At 32.6% G+C, this 25,816-nt stretch overlaps 1 protein-coding gene across 5 annotated transcripts; it reads left to right on the top strand.

The window, feature by feature from the left end:
- Positions 1-39: 39 nt before the first annotated feature.
- On the top strand, positions 40-25,169 carry LOC136350762 (regulator of G-protein signaling 7-binding protein A-like). 5 transcript variants are annotated; one of them, XM_066302813.1, is made up of 6 exons: positions 40-146; positions 7,070-7,191; positions 13,485-13,651; positions 21,870-22,006; positions 22,697-22,873; positions 23,865-25,169. In XM_066302813.1, the coding sequence occupies exons 2-6, from the start codon at positions 7,102-7,104 to the stop codon at positions 23,978-23,980; spliced, it is 687 nt and encodes a 228-aa protein (XP_066158910.1). In that variant the 5' UTR covers positions 40-146; positions 7,070-7,101; the 3' UTR covers positions 23,981-25,169. The 5 variants fall into 5 exon arrangements, with proteins under 5 accessions (XP_066158910.1, XP_066158908.1, XP_066158911.1 ...); XM_066302811.1 differs by having other exon boundaries at positions 7,070-7,200; XM_066302812.1 differs by lacking the exon at positions 40-146 and adding an exon at positions 3,975-4,037 and having other exon boundaries at positions 7,070-7,200.
- The last annotated feature ends 647 nt before the right edge of the window (positions 25,170-25,816 follow it).

Here is a 25,816-nt window from a genome sequence, read left to right as displayed (position 1 = left end):
AATGCGTAAAATCATGAAAATATCTCAATTCTTCGCGAAGCACGTGCTCGGTGCAATCGATGGTGTGAGTTTGCGCTAGTTCTGCTCTGGCTCTTTCAGTCTTTCTGTGGGCGTCGGCTATTGCACAAGGTTCTGTATGGATGAAGGTAATTACGAGAACGTGCTTCAGATGATGATGCTCCGATATAACCTAGAAATTTTTTAGATAAACTTTTACTTGCTTTTAGTGCTTGCAATGTTCCCTGCTTAATTTTTAATTAAAAACTTAACATTAACTTGTGACTTTTTCTTGACTTTGCAAGATATTTTGAAATGTTCTTTAAAAAGTTTTTCAAAAAGAAAAAGGAAACTTCCTAACTCTAGAAACTAATTTCACGCGGTTTATATGCGGAGCATTTGAAGGTGATAGCGAAATATCCTAGCTTTAGTAGTGGATAGTAGCGATATGCAATGTTTTGTATATGATGATCAAAATTGGCAAATTGGAAAACATTTCGCACAATGTTTTTCGAATTAAACTGAGTGTTTCCGAGTGAAAATGAAATTGGCGAGTTTAAAATAGCTTTTTACGCTACTTCAATCAGAGAATCCATTTTTAGAGTCCCTTGCGGGAAATTTGAAATGAAAACCCAGCCAGGGAACCGCAAAATAAATTTAATTTGCATAGAAAAATATTAGTTTGTGATTTTATGGTGTCGGTAAATTCGGTTGAATATTAATTTAAATGTCAGTTTTAATTCTTGCGGAAATTAGTTTGAAGTTGCCAATTAGTGCTTGTTTTTAATTGAATGCATTCGTGAAATTGAAACTACGTATAGCACAAAAAACTATTCAAAAATGTAAATAGTAGCGAATCATATTTGTTAAATTCAACACGAAACGTGAAATAATATGCCTACGTCCAAAGCAATTTATTCTAACTTCCATTTCTTCTTCCACAAAACTTAATATAGGTTTTAAAATAAGATTATCATCGTAACGCTTTAGTAAAACAGGTCGTGGCACATTAGTAGAGTACTTAAATTTGTAACACGGCTCGATTTTATGTAGAACAAGGAAGTACTTAATTACTGCCCCCATTGTTCTTTTGGGCTAATTATAAAGGAGGGTTATAGAAAGGTAAAGTGAAATAATAATAATAAAATATGGCAAAAACATTTGCAAATGTTTCGAAACTCCTAACTAGCATCGATCTGTTTGTTGAGATTATTTTGGAGAAATTGTAAACATCTGTTTAGTATACACTGATATCAGTAAACATTGATTGCACTGAAATTTAGTATATTGAACGTAAATCGATATAAATGATTGAATATTTATCATTTATATATTGTGGTCATTTTATGCTATTAAAATGATACATTTTGTTTTTGATGTACCGAAATAACAGATGAACAACACAAATTGAAAACCATTGTGTATCTGCCAGCATTATAACCAGTGATGCATGAACTAGTAAACAGTCCTTGGGAATAAAAAACTGATTAAACTCCAAAATTTTATTTTGAGGATTTTCAATAACATATTTTCATAAAGATTTATAAACGTATTTTATGAACGCAGAGTTTATTCAAGAAATATTATCTATAAAAAAAATCCAGTAAAAAGTTATTTGAAAGCCAAATATTTTACAGAGAAATATGAGATATTAAAGTCTCAAGAAGACTTAAATGTTTTTTGAACTAACCTGAAAAATGATGATAACCGAAAAACTATAAAAGGTAGAAAAAATGAATAATACGACGGCTTATTGAACAGATTGGGAAGGAAAAGTATATAAAAAATCTCTTGGTTCAAAATTACAGAAATTTGTGTTCGGAATTTCGCATGAAAGAGAAATCGACGATTAAAATAAATTGAAAAAAAAACATAGATTGTCTATTATTACTCAAATGGCTCGAAAATGGTTACGGATGGAAAAGACATAGCAAGACCAAAACAAGATTTTAAAATAAACAAGGATTTTAAATTTAATGAAATTATCGGTCATAGTCTTAATCCAAATAAGATTGGGGTAATTAAAAGAGGCTTAACTCAAAGAAAAAGAATCACTCTGTGGATTGCCGGCTCATTTTACATCTTAACTGTACAATAAAAACTTTGACTTAAACATCTCAAAAGCTGTAGTAGCTATAAACAAAAAAACATTATAATTTTTTTATTATATTTACTATTTAAAATTTCATAAGTTTGTTCTTGATAGCTCTGATGAGTTTGATTAAATATTTATTTATTTTGAAATAACCCGCCATACTGTTATTGTAAAATTCCTATTGAAATCACAATATAATTAATTTAAAATTATTATAAAATATGTAAAAGAACTAACTGGACAAGATGTCATAAAGTTTTATTGGAGCATCCTATCAATTAAAAAAAAAGTAATTATGTCATATTTATGACTCTTTGTTTGATACAGCAGGGATAATTAAGGTAAGGAAGCTATACGAAGACAAGCTATAAAAAGAAAGCTCTCAGATCTCAGAAGACGGGTTTCTGGCACATAGCACAAAAGAACCCTCATTAGTGTTGATTGTATCTTCTTCGCTGCAACGAGGTCTACTTACCCGACGTAGAAAAAACTAATTAGGCCGCCACGTTACAAATTCACTGCATTTTTTGAAGGATTTATTAGCATAATTATTCAATGTAAAACGAAAAAATTGTACTACTTCCTATTTAAGTAACACATTTTATAAAAGTAAATCAATGTTCCATACAGTATACATTTATTTATAGTCTTCTTTAAGAAAATAAAAATTAATTTTAAAAGTTTATTGAAAAAAAGTGATATTCCATTTAAGAAACTCATTTAAATCGCGCCTCAACTAATTTTCCGCAAATTGTGAAATTTGTTTCCATTGAAAAGTACCTATTTATTCCCTTCAACGGTGGAAAAACTAATTTAAAGAGATCGCTGCTTTCCAGCCTCGTTCGGAAAGACGTGCTTTACACCATCCTATATCGAATTTACAGTGTTAAAGTAATTTTGCGTGAAACTTTTATTCATCGACAGTATTGACTTAAAATTATTCTCTCCACAACTGCAACTCAATTTTAGTGTAAGAAATACTACATGCAGCATATTTGAGTCCCTTAGATATCCATTACTTGCCAAACTCACCTGCAAAAAGCCACTATACAAGGTTGCAATCTGAGAAGGGATATCAATTTCCGATCACCTCCAAGGGAGAATGTTACAGATAGCTCGAGTTCCCTATTTTCTTTAAATTGCATCTTCAGGTTTATATCGCTGACAGCTTGTTATATATATATAATTTTTTTTTGAAAAATTACACAAGGGAAGATTTAAATGAATTTCTTAAATAAAATATCGCTTTTTTCAAGAGACTTTTGGAATTAACTACTATTTCCTTAAATAAGATAGTATATAAACTTACATTCCTTGAGATATTGATTTACTTTCATCATAAAACATGCTACGCCTGATAGCAAGCAGTGGGATTTTTGGGTTATAAATTACGGTTTGTAGAGCGGCACAAATTCTCTAATATGCTCCCAGAGTTGCAGTATTTTAGTCGCAATAAGAAAGTGTTGTTTTTTTTGGAATTGGGTGTCTTATTTATTCAGAAAAGTCCGAAGAAATTTTAGGAAGTCTCCTACTTTTTAAAATTATAAGTATTTTACTAGTGTTGTGTTTTGAATTTATTCAGAAAATAGGCCAATTATTAGATCTTCTGTGATGTGTACTTGAGTTACAAGTGCCTCACTTTCGCAAAAAAAAATTATAAAAAATAGCAAGTATGACATATAAACTAATGGTTGAGTGAGTGAGAAACCAATATAGATGAAATAAGAAAATTGAAGAAAAGTTATGTGTGGGTTTCCAAGGAAGCGATGGGGAAGTGTCTCTATGAAAAGAATGAATTAAATGTCTTGTTATGATTAGGGTGTTTTTCATAGAAAATATGCATTTCTTGTAGCATGTAGATTGGCTTTCATGGCTTCTTAAGGTCATCTAGAAACGTTTTCCATGACGATCTTATTCATCATAAATCTCTTTTCAAATTACTAATGTAAGTGCTTAAAATATTAATAAGAATTACAGTCACATGCATACCAGCAACAATATCCCCAATTAATAACATATCATTTTAATAGTATTAATTCGGATAGTTCCTTACCATTTTCCGAGCTAAACCATTCGTTAAACATAACAGTATCGAAAATAATATCTGTTGAATTATGAAAATATCGATTCGAATTGGGCAAACAGATTATACATATATCACTGTGTGAGAGCGATGATTGCAATTCTTGTTGAAAATTACGCACTTATTTATTCTGTCTAGCAATCATAGAAATTAAAAACGAATATTAAAATTTATATAAAATTACATTTTATGATCCACTATTTGTTATGTGAATAGCTCTATTCTCAGGACGCTCAGTAGCAACTTTCACGTTTTTCCCATGAATCATAAAACCCAAGTTATTTACACTGCCACTCTATCTTTATTTTTAAAGCAAAACAGTATTTGGAGGCTTCAATTATTAATACACCTTAATTATCGAGCTAATTTATTCATAATGCGTGATTAAACTTTCCCCTAGTAGGTTAGTACACTCATTAATCTGCCAATATAAATTTTAATTAAAATTAAAATACAAACATAAACATTAATTTCCCATAGAACCTTATAAAGCTCGGAAAGTAAAATGGCATTTAGTGATTCAAAATTAATATTCCTGTTTGATCAGTAATATGTGTTAATTTATTATTTGAAACTCAAGCAAATCAAGGTAGTTTTATTTCAAAGTAAGCGAAATAAACTTTTTATTGACTTATTTCATATGTCCATCCTGACACACATGTCAAAACCAACTCTATTCTTTTCTTCATTTCTGCCATTATCTGCAGTATTTTGTGGCTGTTTATGCTAAATTTCCTTGATCATCTATCTGTAAAAACCATTGCAATCAATGTAACTGAAGATCAGATTTATTTGCAATTTTTCATTTTGTAATTTTATTATTTACTTCATATCCATAATATCTATTTCTGGGTAAACGCTAAAAATTCTACTCATACTATGATCTTATTACGACCGTAATTTACTTCTAGAGTCAAAAACCTTTTCACAAAATTTCCACGTAAAAATCATATTTCAGCGGCAAATCCTTATGAAGCGCATACATGTGCCCTATATAATTTTTGCATTAAGACCCTTTTCGGGATCTAGAAAATCGCAATCTTCCGTATTTGGTACTAGTCTTGCAAGAAAATATTACAAAAATTGCGTGAAGTAGGATGTTACCATAATAGAATGATTTGTTGAATGTTCAATGAACTTCAATGAAACACATCACGTGAGCAAGTGTTGTTCGTCTAAAGCGTCTATTCTCAAATACTGATTTGCTTAGTTGATCCACTAAAATTACTATTTATAATTCAAAAACTTTTTAGATGAAGGGTACAACTTCTCAAATTTAAAAGTTTTATTCAAACTGGGTCCTTCTGAAATTGAATCAAACGTCGGTTATGCGATAGTTCTTAGGGGGCTATCAATATTTCACCGGCGTTTCCCTAACAGAAGGGTAAAAGTTTCAGACAGGAGATATGAAGGGTTTTCTCGAACTTTTTATTAAACTTCCTCAAAACCTTTGATGTTGAAGTGATACTGGAAAATTTATTGACAGTTTTTAGCTCCGGGTGTTTGCAAATATCTGAAATGCAAAACTTTTTATCATCATGCAAAAGGCAAATTAATAACCTTTTATTAAGTTTGTCATTTTTAGTGAAACTTATTGCTTTAAGTTGCAAGGGTTATGTAAATTTTGAAATAATTCAAACTCAACTGTGGCAAAAATTTCTTATTTGTTGTAAGTGGCAGCTGCTTAACATAACTTAAAGTAAGTTCTCTGCAAAACAATGTTGCTTTATGGTGACATTTTCAGGAACAATTCGTGAGACACGCTAAGAAATTGATTTTTTGTTGTAAAGTACTTACATTTATATCTACGAACAAAGGTTTTCATTTAATAATTGTTCCTATGTGAAGTTAATCTGAGATCAATTATTGTGAACTGAACATGTTTAACAGGCTGGAAAATTTTTAGTGAAATTGGTGAACAAGACAATTTAATGCAAGTAATTAAATAAATTAAAATATGGATTGTCCAGTGAAAAATTTAGTGTTTACGATGAATGAAACATTTGACCAGAGTGCAACCACAAAGCAGATTTAGTTGCAAATGTCCATTCTGATTTTTTTACTTTGCTCATATTCATTGCATCTATCTCTAGGTATATGATATGTTTACGTGACAAGGTTAAATTCAAAATGCCACCAAAGCGAATTAACATTCAATTACTTCGACAACTCTCTAATTCACACAATTCAGTCAGTTCATGGAACAGCTTTTAAAAATTACCGGTATTTTTATTGAGCCTCTGAAAACAAGGGAAAAATCACGTGTTCCAGCTGTTCTTTTCCGTAATTCAACTTCCTTTCCTTTCAACTACCTAAATACTTCTTAAGATCTCAAAAGTTTTGAAGAGTGATTTATCACGATTAAAACGAGGACTCCTTTCAAAGTCTAAAGCAGACAGGAGTTACTCGTCTCTGAAGATAAAAGCTTAAGGAATTATTTCAAAAATTTAATTACTTATCTGCTAATCTTTATTATCGTAAAACTTTATGATACCTTGGAGACGAACAACATTACTGTATATGGAATTTTCAAGAATCAAAGTTTAAAAGATCTTTTATATATGCGTGAAACTGGTTATAAGTGCCCGTTAGCATGCTGAGCTTGTTCTTTAAATTTCCTGCTTGAATTACCTTAGACAGTCAATAAAATAAATTATAGCTTTAATGTTGACTAAGGCCCACTTCAACAAAGCTAATTTACATGCCCTACCGTCTATGTACGGTAGATGAAGGGTAAATATAAACACTATGCTTGGAAACGTAAAATATTTATAAGCTTATACCACAGAGTATTCGCCGGGGCATTATGTTAATGTTGCTCATATGTAAAGAATTTACTCCATGGAGTGTTATTATAGCTTGAAAACTGATTTTTTTTCTTTTTTTGTTGCTAGACTGATACTTCTAAGCTTTTCCTGAATAATTGATGGCAGGCAGAAGATCTAGTTCCATTGGCTGCAAATCACTAATCAACAGAAGGGCTTCAGTGTATGTTAATGCTTATGACCCCATTAAGGTAAATTTGGTTAGTATTCCTTCTTTTAATATTTTACTTAAAATCTAGCTTACTAATTAACCCCTCGAAATAACAAAGCTAAGACACACCGTTTTAGTTGCTTTGTGCTTCATTTCCCTTGTTTGCCAGGTACTTGAGCAAACAAAAATCTTCTCTTTGGTTAGAAAAACTACAGATTGCAATTTGAGCTGAAAGTCTAGGTAATTACTGTCCAACGGAATGATTGTTATATCCCCTCTGTATTGCTGCCGGCATTTTTTGATTCCCAAGGATCCTAATTTACCGTGATATTTTCAATTAAAAATTCTTTTCAATGGGAATTTATGTTCAAAGGTTCACTTTTCGGGAAAGGTCGTGCCTATGTGGGATAAAGGTTTCCCTTGAATATATTTGAACAACAAAGAAATAAATGGAAATTACAATGGGAAACGCATAAACTTGCGTTGAAATTGGTTCAGGTTTTACGTGTTTTGTAAAATTGGTTAATCTACTTATGGGCGAAATCGCTTAAATTGTTTATACTAAATTGAGGAGTGAAAATTAACGCAATTTTTTTATCACAGTGGTTCATTCAAATAAACTCTATCCTTTATTTCCATGTGGCATTCATTACATTTTCCAACTTATTGATTCAACGGTAATTCGTATATTTGTTCTGATTTTAGCTACATAACAAATACTATGTTGCCTTCCAACACACAAATCGCTTCCCCTTGATTGTAAATATTGATAATCCATTATTGAATCAGTCATTACTACCGGTATAATGGGCTAATTCTCTAATGCCTTATTTACTTGTCAGAACTACATGTCATGACACCAAAGAATAATTCGAATGTTCCATAATGTGTTTATAAATACCGATATTCCACGTGCCTTCATAATTCATTTTCTAACTTGCATCAACCTTTAAATATGCGAATTTTCATCAGCACCGCTGTAGCGCTTTATACGCTTGTGAATGGGAAGTATACTCATTCACTTATTTTTAGGGACTATATCCATAGTTTTTATTTTCTATTTTAGTAGCATTGCAAGTTTGCAGAACAGTTTATAGTTCTGTTAAAGAGAGGTTGAATTACCAGGCAATTTTTAAAACTAAAATTAAAAATCTAAATAGACATTCAGGGAGTTTAATTTACCTCGTGTATGGTCTACTTCCGGTGCAAACTTGTAGTTTTAGTGTTAATGATCTTAATATTATTTCCCCTCTCTAACCTCCTCCAATTCCCAACTTCTCTTTCATTATTTCTCATAATTTTCTGATTTTTTTTCTGGTTTTCTCTCTCTAAAAACGTACTCGATAAAAATTTTATAGGTCTAATTTGACACATTACCGAAAAATTTGATAACTGATAATTACTTAAAACCACAATTTCCTTTCACTTTCTACTCATTATTCATTCACTACCAGCCTCATTAACAACTATAAAATTATTTTCTCTTACTCTCACTCAACAGTTGACACAGATATACATAGAAATTATTTTGATAATGATCAATACTTAGAAGCATGCAAATATACACCACTTTCTCACTGAATTTTCCCAACCGCTTAAATACGAATCGTTTAACTTACAAGACTCTGTTTTCAAGTGATCTAATTAGAGTAAGTGCTCTATAGTGTTGGAATATTTGTGGTGTTTTAAAATACCTCGTTTATTCACCTGGCGATGTCTGTAAGGAATAAAACGTCTGGTCTAAATGAAGAATATTGGATACCCCTTAAAGGGAAATAGATTTAGGCACCTTTACAGAGACAGGGTAAAAGAGCGGCTTATTCCCAATATTGATCCCGGAAGTTTAATTACGAGAGCGGCCGAGTCATCTGATTCCGTAGAAGTTATCTGTTAAGAAAAGCACAATAGCTTCTTATGTTCGATCGTAAAATGATAAAGGATGAAAAATTACCGTTAGCTCAAACGAGATATTGCTTTGTAGTTCGAGAACAATAGTTTTATAGCAGCTCACTTGTATTTTACTACTCTGAGATAATAATGGCGTTAACTGACTATGTAGTATAAAAAGCAGACAAGTAGGTAGAGCTAATTTCACTAAAGTAATTACGTTACATAATTCATGAGACACTCATAATCATTTTGCACAAACAGAATTTAAAACGAGACTTAGAGCGGTGTTATTTAAAATGGGCGGAAACCATCTTAGGGGACAAATGCGCCCTAATTTTTCAAAGCATCTTCGTTACCGAATTCGACTCGAATAATCTTCCAAAAAAATCACTGGCTTTAGCTTTCAGAGGATTTAAATTATTCGTAGAGTGGCAGAAAGCGTATTTCTTTGTGGCCACAACTTTGCAGATTGACCAACTATGGAATGGAAATGTAATGTTCCAGTTTAACTTTGGGAGCTAAACTGATTTGATTAAATTGCTCAATGTAGGCAACGCATTAAGAAGTAAATGGACTCCCAAGTCATGGAAAAAATAAATTTAAATGCATTATTTGGTAAGCAGAATAAGACAAAATATACATCATAAGTTTCAGCTAAGCTTTTAAATCGCTACATTAAATATTCGCCGAATTGCGAGCTTAGTAAGAAATAGAAACTTCGAAGGATGGGAAACGAAGAAAGTTTTTAAATAAAGGATTACCAAGCTTGCTCAGCATTTTATCAAAGAAACCTGCTTTTACTTGAAGTGTTGCTTAAAACTTAAAATAATCTCCATTCACCTATAAATCTGTTTTAATTTTTACATGTTGCAAGTTAACAGTACTAGTCTTAATAATAATAATAGTGATAATGAGAATACTACTAATAAAAATATTTAGCCATGTATATAGGGTGTCAAGGGAATAACTTTTGGAAAGTTAACCAATGATTAAAAACATTATTTTGAATAAAAAAGTTCCTTGCAACGGGAGTCGTAATTTAAGCATATACCAGGAATTTTTTTTGAGAATTGGCAACGTCGCGTAGTACTTATTTAATTTCGATATCTCCTTAGATAGCGGCACAAACCAAGTATACATTTTTACACGGGTTTTTAGATCTAATAGATTTTACAGTTATAATTTAAACATTATGTGATTCTTATTTTATTATTTTGAAAAGCCACTTACCATTCAATTATTGTTGTCATTTCTAATTAGCATAACATGTTACGTTATACATTTTGAACCACCCACATCACAGTCAAATATATTCGAAATGTTCACTATTTGAGTTCATGCACACACGACAGCATTTTAACCAATTTTCCCGTACATGATGAAAAATTCCGTTTGTTGAGCTACAAGTTTCCTTCTGGATGGCGATTAGTGTAAATGCGCCCAGCTGCTTCGGAATTTTGTAACGCCTCTCCATAAATCAAAAGCATGTCATGATACTCTCGTAAAGAATACATTTTCACATAGGTACTGTTAATAAGTCATAATAAATTAATGCATTAAGAAAAGATCGTAAGTTATATTATTAATTATTAATTAAATTTTAAATTGCTTTCAGCAATGCTACAGCTGAACAATTTAATTTTTTTTGTTACACGACAAACAATCAACATCTGCCAAGTACGTTTTTCATCATTTTATTAAAATTTTTAGCTTATTATAGATGTTCGGTTAACAACTTTAACTCGTTTTTGTTAAATATCAAGTTTTCGACCTCTGCTGTAACGTAATTTTCTGTTTAAAATGATGTTCTTAATGATTGGTTAGATTTACGAAAGTTATTTCCCTAACGCCCTGTAGATGTTTGATTGCTAAATTGGAAACAGCAGCGTCGATAAAGACAACACATGCTTGACAATGCTTAAGACCGAATAGTATTCAAAATTTATGAGTTTCCATCTTAAAGATTCCAGGAAGAATCTCTAATGAGTCTTCGAGAGGTTTCCTTCATTATTTCTTCAGTTGAACTTTTGAATATCTCTTTTTATTAAGTCATTATAGTTTTCTTTTAACTATATCATCCTTGGTATCTATCAATGGTCTATTTGGTATAAGCCTTCGTGATTTTGCTATTTTTTTTTGGTGGAACTTATGAAAATAATGCTTTACTTACGTTTTACGAATTGTGTCTGCAACGTTTTTTTGTTTGTAAGAAGGATTTTTGTTTAGACTTATAAAATTCATCCGAGTTTTTTTCAAGAGCATTTGAAAAACCTTCTTCAGGTTGCTTTCATATTGCCATCCTTTAGATGAAAATTATTTACTTAAAATCTTAAGTTATCGCCTTTAAATTGCACTGTTCAAACTACTACTAACCACAACATTGTAATCCGTCGCAAGCCCTCAAATTCGCCTCAATTCCACTTTTCTCCGGATGTACCTCACCCTTAATGATGCGGATTATAAGTTAAAATTCCATCTTGTTAACTATCTCACGTAAAAGCACTTCTATTTTGAAAATAGAGCCTATGATGGTGTGTCGGCGATAGGAAAGTCATTTCAGCTTTACAAGATATATTGTGATTTATTACATAAAATGTCAACATTTGATGCATGAAGACAAATCCATCGGGGTAAATACATAGTTTTATTATTATAAGATATTAGTATCCTACACATCTAAAATATCAAGGCTTTCGTACCTTACAAGTTTGTAGTATCTCCTTATTCCCGCAGGAATTCATGGAGCGATACTTACATGAACGGGTTTCCCCCTAACGAGATAAGTTTAGTTTTGATAAGAGAGCGGTTTGCTTGTTTGGCACTAGTTAATCCCACTTTCATGTAGGATTAACACAAAAGTAAAATATTTGCAATTATCACTACTGAAATTAATGGATAAATATAACTCTCTTTGAAGACTTTTTGTAATTATGTATTACTTAAGTTTACCTAGAAGCCAATTTGCCAACTTAGGAGTAAGGAGATTGTTGAAGCAGACTATGATTAATTGACTGAAGCTGAGATTTATGGGAGAATGGCTGAAAAACCACGCTATTCGATTTGAAGCTAAAATAATTTGTAAGTTGGCTCCAATCTTATATTTTCGCTGTTGGAATAATCAATTTTCATTCTTTATTGCGAACTGAATAAGACAACTATAATAGAGAGTACAGTAATCCTTTTGAAAATTCAGCAAAGTAAAATTGATACACAGTGCATAAAGGCAATGTTTCATTCTTGTCATATACATTCTGGATTGCTTCACATAATGTTATTTGTGCTACACCGTGCAGTCGAACTGCAATGTTCGATGGCCTGTTATCATTTTGTCATGCATAATTATGATTTGTTTCGCAAGTTTGTCATTGTATTCCGTGTAAAGTAATACACGCGCTATAGAGTGCTCTACCCAAATTAATTTAGGTTATATAAGAACCGCATACATGTCCAATATTCAAACAAATGTTTTTGAATCATATAAGTGTCAAACGCGAAACCTACATTAAATCCATTTACTTGGTCACCCTGCAATATTAGGTTGTCACAGTTCATTACCAGATAATATAGCTGGTAAACCCACATTATCTCATCTCGCGCTTTCTCTTGTAAAATAGGGTCCATATTTTACCGTCCCCGTACATGATTTTTTCTAAGTTAATGTCTTTTCCAATACCCAGTTCCCTCTAATTTACCTCAAGTAAATCAAATTTAAATTCTATAAATCACTAGCACTGGTCCGATACGATTGGTAATTTAGAGAAATTTATTCCTTCGAGGAATTCCCCAAACACTGGCTAGAAATTTCCTATTCAATGAAGAGAAACGTTCCGAACTAAGGGAAATGTCTTCTAAGCTGATGAATTAGTGCATTGAAGTACATCTCTTAGAAGTCAAAATTTCATTATTGAATCATATTTTTTGCTGTGAAATATATAAGTAGACTGGCAAATGTCTCAATAAAATAATGTTGGTACACAATTATTGTCGTTTCTGAAAAGACAGAGGATTGAGAATAATATGTTGAAGTGAGAGCAGGAAAAGTGTATTAAAATTAGTAATGTTTAAAAGAATTTTTTTATACTTCGTTCGTAATTCACCGCGTTTATAGAAAAACACTTAGTTCTCTGCCCGCAACAGCAATATTAATGTATCAAAGAGACTAAGGGCAAGAATTTTTTAAATGTTTATCTTTTGTATTTACAATGTAACAAAAAGGACATGATCTATTTACTGTAGGATAGGCAATGTAAATGTGGCCGCCAGTAAGTGTAGGGATCAAGTAAATTTTGAAATTATTTTAAAAATATTATAACTTGACGTAAAAATGATTTATCGTATTATATTGCAACATGCATTCCAAGAAATGTAACTCGTGGCATATATGTTAGCTAACTTAACTTATATACCAAAAACACGATGTATCTTAAGCAATTTATTTTTTAGTTGGTATTAGACATCAATGCTCAAATTGCACTCTTCAGGGATCTCCTAGTTGCCATTGGTCAATCTCGAGACTGTCCAGAACATCGGGAACGAATTCGGAAGTTACGCAGGAATTGTGTGGAAGCATGCAAAACTACAAGTCAATTGATATTACCGCATATACAAAGGTAAGATTGTTTTTTTTTTCATGTTACAGTACGGTTGTAAAGCCTACAGCTCTTTACAATAAAATTGTTAGAATCTCTTTTGAACAAGAATACTCAACGCAGAGTAATTTATCTAATCTCCTTGAAGAGCACTGGGGAGAAAGGTTATATAAATGTAATACCTTTATTGGATTACTATTAAAATGTCTTATGAATTGGTTTGTTGAATGTTTTTCTTCCCGGCCAAATTCCATTCGCGGTTGCGAAAGAAGAGAGAAAAGAAAATAGTGTAACCATATTACTGAGGCAATTTGATTACTGTAATATCAAAAAATGTAAAAGGGAGTGGAGCTTGATAATAGAGTTAGACGGCACAGTTTAAGAGAACACACTACGACAAAGGTAATTAAATTAATTTATCAAGTGCCAATGGAAAGTTAATTAAGATGATTAAAGCTATAACCTGAGTAGAGGAGGAACTTTTTTGTATTAGAGCAAATGAAATATACTTGAAATCAATTTTAAATAATTCGTGATTATATTACTTCTGACTGAGAAAATTGTTCCTTTTATTTGAACTCGTTTCCTAATTTATTTTCCCCCTTACCCTTAGACTTTTACAAAACTGATTAATACCGGTACAGAGAAAATGTTAAATTGAATTTGGTCTAAAACGTACTTCATGTTTGTGATTTTGAATTGAAGTTAAAGCGATACGCAAACAGCTAGGACTTTAAATGAAATTGTAAGCTTTGCATTTAATCAAAATGATGGCAAACAATAATAAATTCTAAGTTGTTTGATATGCTAAGAGTTCTGGTCCTTTGTGATCTATATTTTATAATTTTCGTGCTTTATTTAATGTAAGACGTTTACCTTTGTAACTTTAGTTATATACAGAGTTAAGCAATAATTGGAGTGGTGCCTTAGAAACACCTGAACACAAGGAGAAAAGATGAAAAACCTCAATTAATTGATTTACGAAAAAGCTTCGTTTCTATGGTAGAAAGTTTCAAAAATGCTTTAGATAGAACCATTTAGGTAGGAGAAATATTAGGCACGTAAGAAAGAACTATTACGAGAATCTCCTAGGTCTTCACAAGTGTGAACAAGGCCATCTTAACGTATCTCTGAAAGCAGGTTCCCATTTGAAAAGACAGTAGAGAAAATAAGGCCAACGGAGGCACACAAATGGTGCATGTCTGTACTTTTCAAGAATTTAATGATCAAATACTGTCTGAGACAAGCTGCAGAATATTATCACAAAACAACGTTTAAAATTCTATAGCGATGTCCATTGGGTGGGATTTACACGATGCCTAACCTTACCTGACCTTTCTGAGGAAGGTAATTGCGAATGGTTCTCTCCAAGAATCGAGAGGGAAACACAGAGAAACTGCAATCCGCTATCCGGCTAGCGATTGAGACTTTTTACAGAGGGGTTCAGACGAAATTGACTTATTAGGGCGTCGCAGAAATGAATCAAAGAAAAAGACTCAGCTGACGTTTGCTGCTTTTTCGATCAATAACAATAGGGATAATAATATCTCTTTAGGAAGAAAAATTTGCAGTCGAAAACTTTTTAACTTTTTGTAGCGAAAGCGGAAGAAAAATTTTAATTTTCAGCAGGTACGTGCCATCGTCAACAATCTGTAAACTACTTATAAAAATTTCGAATTGTTCAATGATGGTTCAGAATTTTAAACTAAGGGAAAAAGTCGAAAAGTTTGGAAATACAGTAGCTATATGATCTAAGAAAAAGAGAAAGAATTTTATTACTAAGAACTACAAAGTTACTTCTCAACTTATCCTTCCGTCTCCCTAATTTCGGAACACTCGGTAGGCAGGGATGTTTTGTAGTATCGTGTTATTGCTTTATAGTATTCTGCAATTTACACAAGTGAATCCGGTTTCACAAAAATGCTACAGTCTGTTTAAAAGCTATACAAAAATAAAAGGAAGCTATGCAAGCGTGTTTTGCATAATCGACCTTTTTCCATCTGAGAAATTAGTGGTACATTGAGGATACTCTATATATTGGGTTGTTCGATAATTAATGTCGTTTTATTCTCATAGATGGCTTAATTTATATATATTGAGTAATAGCGATCTCGTCGCTTATATTATTATATGCCATTTTAAAGGTTATGTTTTAGACTTTTTTCGATCGAAAATTGAACGTGATTAGTAAACAAGAAGTTGTTTAAAATTAAAGTTAAAGGTGGACGATCAAAGTGAGCATTATCGACACATTTTTTATTATTTTACTTTCGAAAGGGCAAAAATGCAGTACAAGCTCAAAAGAAATTGTGTGAAGTTTATAGTCAGAACTGCCTTACTGAACGCCAGTGCCAGCGTTGGTTCTCTCGCTTTCGTTCCGGAAATTTTAATGTCCAAGATGCACCACACACTGGACGCCCAATCACCATTGATAACGATAAAATAAAGGCCTTAATCGAAGCTAATTGGCGTATGAAAACTCGAGAGATAGCAGAAAAGTTGAACATATCGAATACAACCGTTTCTCTGCATTTAAAAAAGCTTGGGTACGTTAGCAAATTGGATGTTTGGGTTCCTCACGAATTAAAGGAAATTCGCCTCACCCAACGCATTAACATATGCGATTCTTTGCTGAATCGTAACCAAAACGACCCACTTCTAAAAAGAGTCATAACGGGTGATGAAAAATGGATTGTCTACGATAACGTAGTCCGAAAACGATCATGGACCCAACAAGACAAACTTGCGCGATCGACGTCCAAAGCCAATATTCATCAAAAGAAGATTTTGCTATCTGCACGGTGGGACTACAAGGGTATTCTTTATTTTGAACTGCTTCCGAGAAACCAAACTATTGATTCGAATGTTTATTGTCATCAGCTATCGAAATTGAACGAATAAATCAAAAGAAAACGTCCTGAACTCGCTAATCGCAAAGGGGTACTGTTCCGTCATGATAATGCTTGACCCCATAGGTCTTTAATGACGCGTCAAAAATTATTGGAACTAAATTGGGAACTGATACCTCATCCACCATATAGCCCTGACTTGTTGTTTCGTTCTCTTCAAAATCATTTGAATGGTAAAAATTTCGATTCTGATCAAGTCGTTAAAAATGAGTTAAATCAATTTTTTACTTCTAAAAATCAAGGCTTTTTCGAACGCGGAATTTTCCAACTTGCCGAAAGATGGCAAAAGGTCATCCACCAAGATGACCACTACATCAATGATTAATATTTATTATTAATATAAGTATATTCACTTTGAAAAAACATAAAAAAATACGACATTAATTATCGAACAACCCAATATTTCCACTTTTACACAGATCCAAACCACAAAATAATTTTTTTCAAATCTTTTCTCCTCCAATAGTAACAAAAATTTCACCAATTTAATTTTTATTTTTCTTCAAAAATCGCACTTGCTTCTAAGAGGATCCGAATCCGGGCGTTTATAAAGGGATTCCGCAAAACCGCATAACTTAAAGTTTGCAACTTGTTTAAAATTCGGTCCTGTACTTGACCTAATTAAAAAAATAATGAGTTCTCAACTAGGGAAAGGGATGGATTCGTATTTTAAAATTTCTTACTTTGAGTTAATTATTCGGTTTAATTTTGTTAAAAGCCTAATGGGACAGAGCGTAGGGGTGGAAATAAATAGGGTAAATGGCTTTTACTTGTGACATTTTTAACAAGAATTATGGAGCAACGGTATCTTCAAAAATTCAATGCTGCCGAGCGTGGACGATAAAGATATTTGGCAAAATATCTAACGAATATCGCCCGGAACTAATCAACCAAAGATTTCATATCATTCAAGCATGACAAATTTGTCAAGCAGCAGCACGTGTATAATTTATGGCCTTTATTGCCAGACATCGCGGAATCTTTGAAACTGACACATGAAGATGTGAATAAATGTTGCGCAAATTGGGGAGCTACGGTTAAAATAGACCATTCTCCTATTACATAAAATTGGGGAGGAGAAAGTATTTTCAAAGCCTGTTAGAGCCAAACAAGAGAATTTCTCCTATCATGGTCTCGCTATACATATTCATCTCATATTTGCAGCGTCTATACGTCAGCCTGATAAGAAGTCTTTATTTTGGCACTAACAAAATCTATTTTTGTATCCTTCTGTGCTCCTTCAATTTACATACTTATTTGCAAACCTACTGAGACGAAGTTCAAATTCATAATTAATGTTTTTTATAGTTCGAAGAGAGTTAGAAGTGAGAATGTATTCGAGAGCAAATTGAATAATTATGAGATTTGCAGCTCTAGCAAAACTGGCAAGGGAACAAAATGAATATTTCCTCAATAGGGCAACTAAACAAACACAGCCGTTTGGTATTAAAACGGATTTAGAGATCAATTGAGAGTCAATTGGAAGCTTTTATTCTAGTTGCTGTAGAGCTTAAATGGGAAGCGGTATCGTGTGTACAGGAAGTCGACATTAAAATAGATGATAGGAAATTTACTCTTGACAATTTCGCTATTCTATCCGAGACGAAATAGGTCATCCCAAGTTGCATTCTCCATGCGAAAGCTTTCGTGTATACTGCAGGAACGAGAAATTAATCCGACGGCTTTTACGATGTAACAATGAATGTGTTTGGGGTTGATGAGGAAAAAGTGTTTTGTATTTATGAAACCGGACGAGGAGTGATACTATGAGCAACGCTACACTGCCCTGCTAAAGCAACCTCCATCAAAAACGCGAACAAGATACCCCTACAGTAATAATTTACTCTTTTAACCAGACCCAGATTCAGCAACAGGAAGCATGGCCTGAAGTACTTTTACCCACACGCCTTCTAAATTACACGACGGACATTAAACATTCAGACATGCTTGCAAACTCAAGAACGATTTTTAAAGTAAGTTTCTAAAGGAAAGCCACAGGAATTGGTTTTTAAATAATTCCAGCGATAAAACAATTGTATTGTGAGTAATATCCATTCATTACACTTTTGTTACCGTTGTAATGAAATCTATGCGGACAATTTGAATACCAAATTGTTTCCAACACAATGTTATGGTCTACCCTTTATGCCATGCACCCAAATATTTGTAGGGGAAAGTAATGATTACGAATAACATAGTGAGACTGCATGTGGTAGTAGTTACAGTTTTTACATGGGACTATGGTTTATGTCCTGTAATTAGGTGTCTATAATTTAAAAAATTGAATGAGAATAAATATTTTAATGTCCAATCTTATCTAGATAATAAATACCGGGATCCCGGACATTAATATATGTATTATATTATAAAATGTAAATTCCAGCATTACTGGGTATTAAAAATGATGCATTTTCCCATGAATTTGTTCCACATTATTCATAATAATCGGGTTGAGCCACGTCGAAAAGCGGGGCGCCAAAAAAGACCAGAATATTACCAGTATTTCAAAACTCTGTTATATACACTTTCGAAAATTTGCATATCACTGTAGAAAATTAAGCTGAGATGTAAGACATTGTCGTAAGACTGAATAGTTCTTATATGGGCAAGATGAGTAATTATGAAAATTAACCTCATTATTATAAAGTTATCAAACATTAAATTATTCAAATGAACTTTGACACCACCTACTTTTCGAAACCAGGTAAAGATGTAGTGTTCGATTTATAAAAAAAGAAAGTTGGGCGATTTGCAGATCAACCTGTAAACTTGCATAAATCGTTTGATCGTCACAAGTAGCACTCGTAATAGTTATCGTGCAAATTTTCAAAATTAAGTATATGAGTTTTTGAACTAAGAATTTAACAATCTGCAGCGCATCTCTCTTTAACGCAAAATGTCAAAAAAATTACACGCCGAACAGTAAGACAACCAAAAACGTGTTTGTTCAATTCAAGATAGGTCAGGTTAGCCAAATTTTTTGACACGTTGCATATTTTTATTATGTTAGAACTTTCGTGTCGTTATTAATAATTAGAAAGCCAAGTTTTCCAGGTTCATCACCCTTATTCATTCTTTTTGTTGAATCAGCCTGTACAATATGATTTAAGTATTGGATTTTTAAAAACTTCGCAATTTCTAAAATTTACATTATAATCAAAAGAAGCAGGAACACTCATTCGTTTGAACTAAATTCTACACTATTTTTAAGCACTTAAAAGCAAAGCTATGGGTCATTGTATTTAAATAAATAAAAGCAGTAATTTTTGTCAAGGTCTTACTTCAGTTCGCTCACGAAGAATAATAGTTCGTAATATCTTTAGAGAGAGTTCACACAGGAAATAACAAAATAGAAATGCGCTCATTTAAATTAAGAAATGCCTGCGGCTTTTTTGAAATAACTGGAAAGAGACCACATTTTCTAAGGTTTCTATATATATGATCAGCTGTGGCTCGCTTTTCTATTAACTCCGTTCCGGGAAATTGTCTCCCTGTTATCAGGTGACTCTCTTAGATCTTTTTCGTTTTTTGCCAATAACGTACAAACGACTCAGTGTTAGGTCTCGGTTATCATCGAATAGTAAATAGTACTTACATTTACTGAATAATTTGTCTAAATACTAAAAAGGTCGACTAAAACTTAAATAAGTGGCGGATATATGGGGTGAATCGAACGCTCAAAGTTTGCAGGGTATATTGGATTCTGGCTTGACCCCATCCTTATCTCTTTGAACGAATAATGGAACAGTTTCTACACCACATTAGCACAAACAGAATAAATTTACTTGATTTTAGCATATTCGCAGCGAGAGCAAATACTAAGTTTTGAGCCTCTAAGGGACACATAACATATTTTCATTCATTTCCTCTGAATTCATTTCCCATTTCCTTTATGTAAAAGTAGAAACATTTATTCTTACTTTGCGGGTAACAGCAATGGTCTTTTTTCAATAGCATTCTGGGTTAAAATTTATCAGGAAAAATGTTGCAAAAATTTCTAGCTCAGTAAAGAGCTTATTTACACCCCATTTATTTGGCACAGTTTACGATCGTAAATTCCAGGGATTAATATCCACTTGATATATGACTAATACTGTTAAAAATTGCTGTTGACTATATTTCATTAGTGGCATCTTGTATTGGAAGTAATTTTTCAACGTTCGTATTGCGGTAGCATGAATTTATGAAGTTATGTGTATAACCTTGGAAAAGATGCAAAAAGACGTACCATAGAAGAACTGCAGACCTCTGTTCTATTCAAGTAACATACTGAGCAAAAAGTTAGACAAGGAATTGAATTATCTAAAAGAAGCTTTAGTGTTAGTGTAACGGCTAAACCAAGAGAAACAACACCGCAACTAGTTCGTAGTTTATTCGTCCTTCACGTGTTTGTAGTTAATATTTCACCTGCTCGTAGTTTATTTTGGACGTACCCGCAGGGTGTCGTTCATGTTTGTAGTGTATTTTGTATTTAGTAAGAAAAATAAACTAAAAGAACAAAAAAAAGACCAGGATAAGAACGATGACAAAAAAAAGATCACGTGAAGAATATACTATAGCGTGTACTGAAAAAACTGTGATTACGAGAAAGAGACTCTGATGATAACCATGTAAGGTTATTAAAAAACTACAGACACGTCAATAAAGGAAATTATTAATTTGATATCGGAATGTACCCGTAAAGGTACAATAATGTACAGATCCAAGAAATGTGTTTCATAATTACTTAATGAAAAATTCATGTGACCAGTGCTCTGGTGGAAACCAAAAATAGTGATAATTTGCACTTTATTACGAAGATGGGACCAAAAGAGACATATTAGCTGCTAAAAACCTTACAGCTATATAACTCTAAGGAATCTTAACAAGACCTATAAATATTGTTCTTTGTGAGTAAAAATCTGTGTGGTTCACTCAAGCTGTTTGCGGCCACGATTTCTCTCTTAACGTATTCCCAATTAGTTATAGACGGTGAAAACCTTTCACAAAGGGTAAAGTACTGGAACTTTTAAACCTCGTATCTGCAACGAAAGAATCCCAATTAGATGAAGAAAACGACACTAAAAGGCAACTTCTATTAAATTATTAATTGTCTGCTCGACTGCAGACATCAGGGAAGTCAGATTAAAAGTAAATCCAGCTGGTCGAGGAAGTTTATAGCAGTAATAGTTAGGGAACAGCTAAGCACTTTTTAGACATTAGATGCGCTTTAGCTGTGGAACGTGCTCTTGTAAATAACTCACTAACTTCTCATCCACGAACGATGTTAATTAACATTAAATACTATTGTGCTGTGTTATTGCTCACTGAGTTGATGTGGTTTATTTCAGTGCAATAGATGAGGGAATACCCGCGGATAACCAGAACCTTGTTATGCTATATTTCATGGCACAGTTGTTCTATAGGGAATTAAGCAAATCGCATAGATTGGTGCAAATTGTCCCCATGGATATGTCCGGATATTACGGTAAGCACATATTTTAATCTTCAATAATAGTTGCCTTGGAATTAATTAAGTTATTTAAATGGTTTTAGAATAAATAAACTCTAGTGTAGTATTAATTAACATCAATAACTATAATTCAATGGAGTGCTCTAGGGAGAATTACATCGATTGAAATAATGTTTATCTGCGTTCATTCTATTACTAGGACCGTTATGTTGATATTCGAATAGCTTCTGCTGGCGCTGATGAAGGACGAAATCCAATTTCATGAACATTTCGTGTTTTTTTTTAATGCTCGAATGCAAATTGGGGGGAGCAACATCACAGTTATGATTTAAAATCACATATATGGTTTACTTATTTACAAATTGAGCTCTTTTCCTAAAGCCAACCGCTTTCCATCAATGATATAGTTCTTTTAATATAGGTCGTGTTAAGTTTGATTTCATTGGTATTTCATTAACGATGTAGCACCCTGTGTATAAATGGCTTTTAATTTTAGCATTGAATGATTTACTATAGTGTTATTAGTTTTTTATCGACTTTCATACACACTCAATGAAATTAAGGAAAAACAATACATAACAAATTTGCCAAGTTTTACACAATCCTTCTTAAAGTAAATATTACTACAAACTTATACTCAATTTAATTTTCAAGTTATGTTCCAAGGTACGTTATGTTTCAATCTTTTTCTCTAAATATTTCCAGATAATAGAGCTGGTCCATCAAATTTGGGAAATGTTATAAGTCAAATTCTGCTATGCAAGCAAATTACCCCAGATTTCAACCACGAGGAGCTGTGTAGTATCGTTAAAGATTCCGAGGAGATAGCTAAAATCCTGAAAGAAATCGGCGAGTATATGCCAAAACAGGAAAATAACTTGGGTAAGCTTTCATTGTAAAATCACAGTTTAAAATGTAATTTAGGACAATCCTTCTATTCCTATCAGTCGATGTTGAACATGAATTTTCACTTCGCTTGCCCCGTGTTTTTCACGGAGAAACTTTTTTCATTATCACATTCCGGTAATGCTAACCAGAGCAAAACTTACGCTTCTTAACCATTGAAACCTTCATTGATAGCATCTTTAAATCTTTTCTTAAGTGCCTTTAGTGTCCCTAATGTTAATTTATTTAGGGCCATTTAACAACCTTATGGACTATCGAAATAAATTGTCCAGCTCTTACTGGGATTTAAATCCGACATGCTATATTCATTTCTTTGTTTACTCCAGATAGTAAACTTTCATTTTTACTATAAGGGGGTATTTCCAGGAAATAGTGCATAAATTCTGTTAGAAATAAAACCATGATCCTTACACTCTATCGTATTTTTCCATGTTAAGCCGGGGTTAAATGTGACGGCGATGGGAAAACGTGGATGTGGATCTCGTTCTACGTAACCATGAGGGGAGAGTTCACTTCCAACCAACACAGTGAGATATCTCACGTGTCTTTGAAATAAACGAACACTATTCCGATTAGTATTTCCGGATTACGACTATCTTATTTGTCGCCGCGCTATCACAAGACTGACTCATCTACGAAATGATATCGGTACGAAAACATACAAAAAACTTTACAGCCGATATACGCTAGGTAATAATAAGCAAAACAATAAATTGCTAAAAAAATGGTTTTGGCCTTTTTTTAGTTTATGTTTATTGTGTACAGAATGATAAAAAAATTTATAAATCCAAGGCGAACTTTTTAAATTGGAACAACGACAATATCTTCAGCTTAGAGAAAAACATTCGACTATCTTCCTGGATAATTAGAGAATAACATATTTTTCCTTTCGGACCTTGATTTTATTATGCGATTCTGTTTACAAGTATCAGCATTGAACTTGTGTATATAATTTTTTTCTTCACAGAAAAATCATCTGCCTTGAATGAAGATGTTTCCAACCAGTGGACCAAAAAGCACAGAACCTTCCTTTATAAGCACATGAATTTGTTTTGTTGTGCTGCGCAGCCGAGCTACCTCTGACAGAAAGGCAAGTCGCCCAAAGAAGATAGAAGATTTGAAAGGAAGAGAAGCATCTAGCACTGAAATAGAATCAAACTATGTCGTCCAAATATGAGCAAAGCGCGAGCCTTGTTTAGCGAAGTCAATAACATTTTAATATGGGTCCATTTTTCTAGTTTAGTGAGAAAAAAGTTCAGAAGCTTATGGGGAATTAAATCTACGTTTGATTTGATTGCCAATGGCTAAATGAGATAATAATTATTATTAAAGTAAGGGGTATGGGCAGTTTCGAATTATAAAAAAGGTTCTTCATACAAAATACCTCTAAGTCATTTTCGAAATTTATTTCCATTAGTATATGACAACACCTTCATATGGAAACTTTATATTTTGTATTCTGCCAGTACAAGAGGAAAATCTAATTATTTCTCTATTGCTAAAAGCAAAACATTTTATGAGTTAAATCACAAAAATAATATTTCTTAAATTGTAAGATTTCTATCTGTAGTGGTGGTGAAAAAGTGCTTGCTTAGCCTCATGAATGCAATAGTGAATTATTATTACGGATAAAATAGATATAAAAGTAATGGTAGAATTACATTTATAAATAAATATTCACACACAAGTTCCTTAGTACGTCGGGTTATTTCTTAAATTCTATATACCCGGTAGAGAATATAATTAAATTTTAATAATTCTAGGGTAGAGATCATTTGACCATGTTCAATTAATGTAGGTACCTAGTTCATCGCTCAAATATTCGGGTTTTAATATTACTATTTACGCATATTATTTGAAGGTTTACGCACATAAAACCATATAATAAGCTTACAGGGTTCATGAAAATTCAATGAAACTGGGCACAACTCAGCAGGCACCTTCAACGTAGTATCAATTACATACAAAAATACAAAAAACCAAATTGATTGCCATATTTGTTCTTAGGCCTTAATAGTCAAAGTTTTCTCGAATTATATACAATTAAATTTCAAAATGTAGTTGGACGCGGACCTTATATCAAGGACAATTCGCTTCTAGACCAAAATATTGACTGCAGGGATGTGTTTTTAAAGTGTACTTTAAGACCTTAAAATTGCTAGTCAACATTCGGGACCACCTGAGAAGATTTCTTGATATTTGGGCTTTCCGAGTTTAATTTGAGTTTAAGGTATTAGTAGTTATAACTGTTAATAAAATTGCAGGTATTAAATTAGTGGTGTTTTTGTTACTTTTTGAGTGCCGATATTTCGGGAATTTAACGACAAAAAACAACTGAGATAAATGGCCCGATAAATTGTATAAATTTGGAAAAATCGATTTCACATGTCTTTTAGTTTTTAACACGAAAATAGCACCTCAGAAATTTGATGACTTTCCAATTTACAACGCTTCAATGCTTGTAGTAACCTTCAAAATTTTGAACAACCGATATCTCAGAAATCCCTAGAACCTGAGACTCTAAGCGTTGCCTTTGAAAACAAAGCTCAAACTAACAAATATTTTTGAACTTTTCCTATCTTGTTGTATAATCCTGCATAAACAAAGCTCTAACATACCTTTTTTTTAATATGGAATCATTTTAATACAGATTTTTATTATTTATAAATTGATTTGAAATAAAAACATCTTGAAATGCATTTCTGCTTCCTCGGATCTTAATTTCTGCATTCAAATTCAATACAGTGTATGAGTCGTGATGTATGTAACAATCAGTGAGGAGCGTGTAAGTTATGAGAACTTAAAATTTTTATCAACTGTTTCTTACAAATTTGTAGTTGTATTAAAACGTAGAGCTCAAATCAATTGTCTTGTCGAAGTTCACAAGCCTGTGCAAATCAATTTATAATACCTCTCTTA

The sequence above is a fragment of the Euwallacea fornicatus genome, chromosome 3 (assembly GCF_040115645.1).
Source record: "Euwallacea fornicatus isolate EFF26 chromosome 3, ASM4011564v1, whole genome shotgun sequence".
Taxonomy (NCBI): Eukaryota; Metazoa; Arthropoda; class Insecta; order Coleoptera; family Curculionidae; genus Euwallacea; species Euwallacea fornicatus.
The sequence above is the reverse complement of the archived record's forward strand: the minus strand, read 5'-3'. Positions and strand labels throughout refer to the sequence as shown.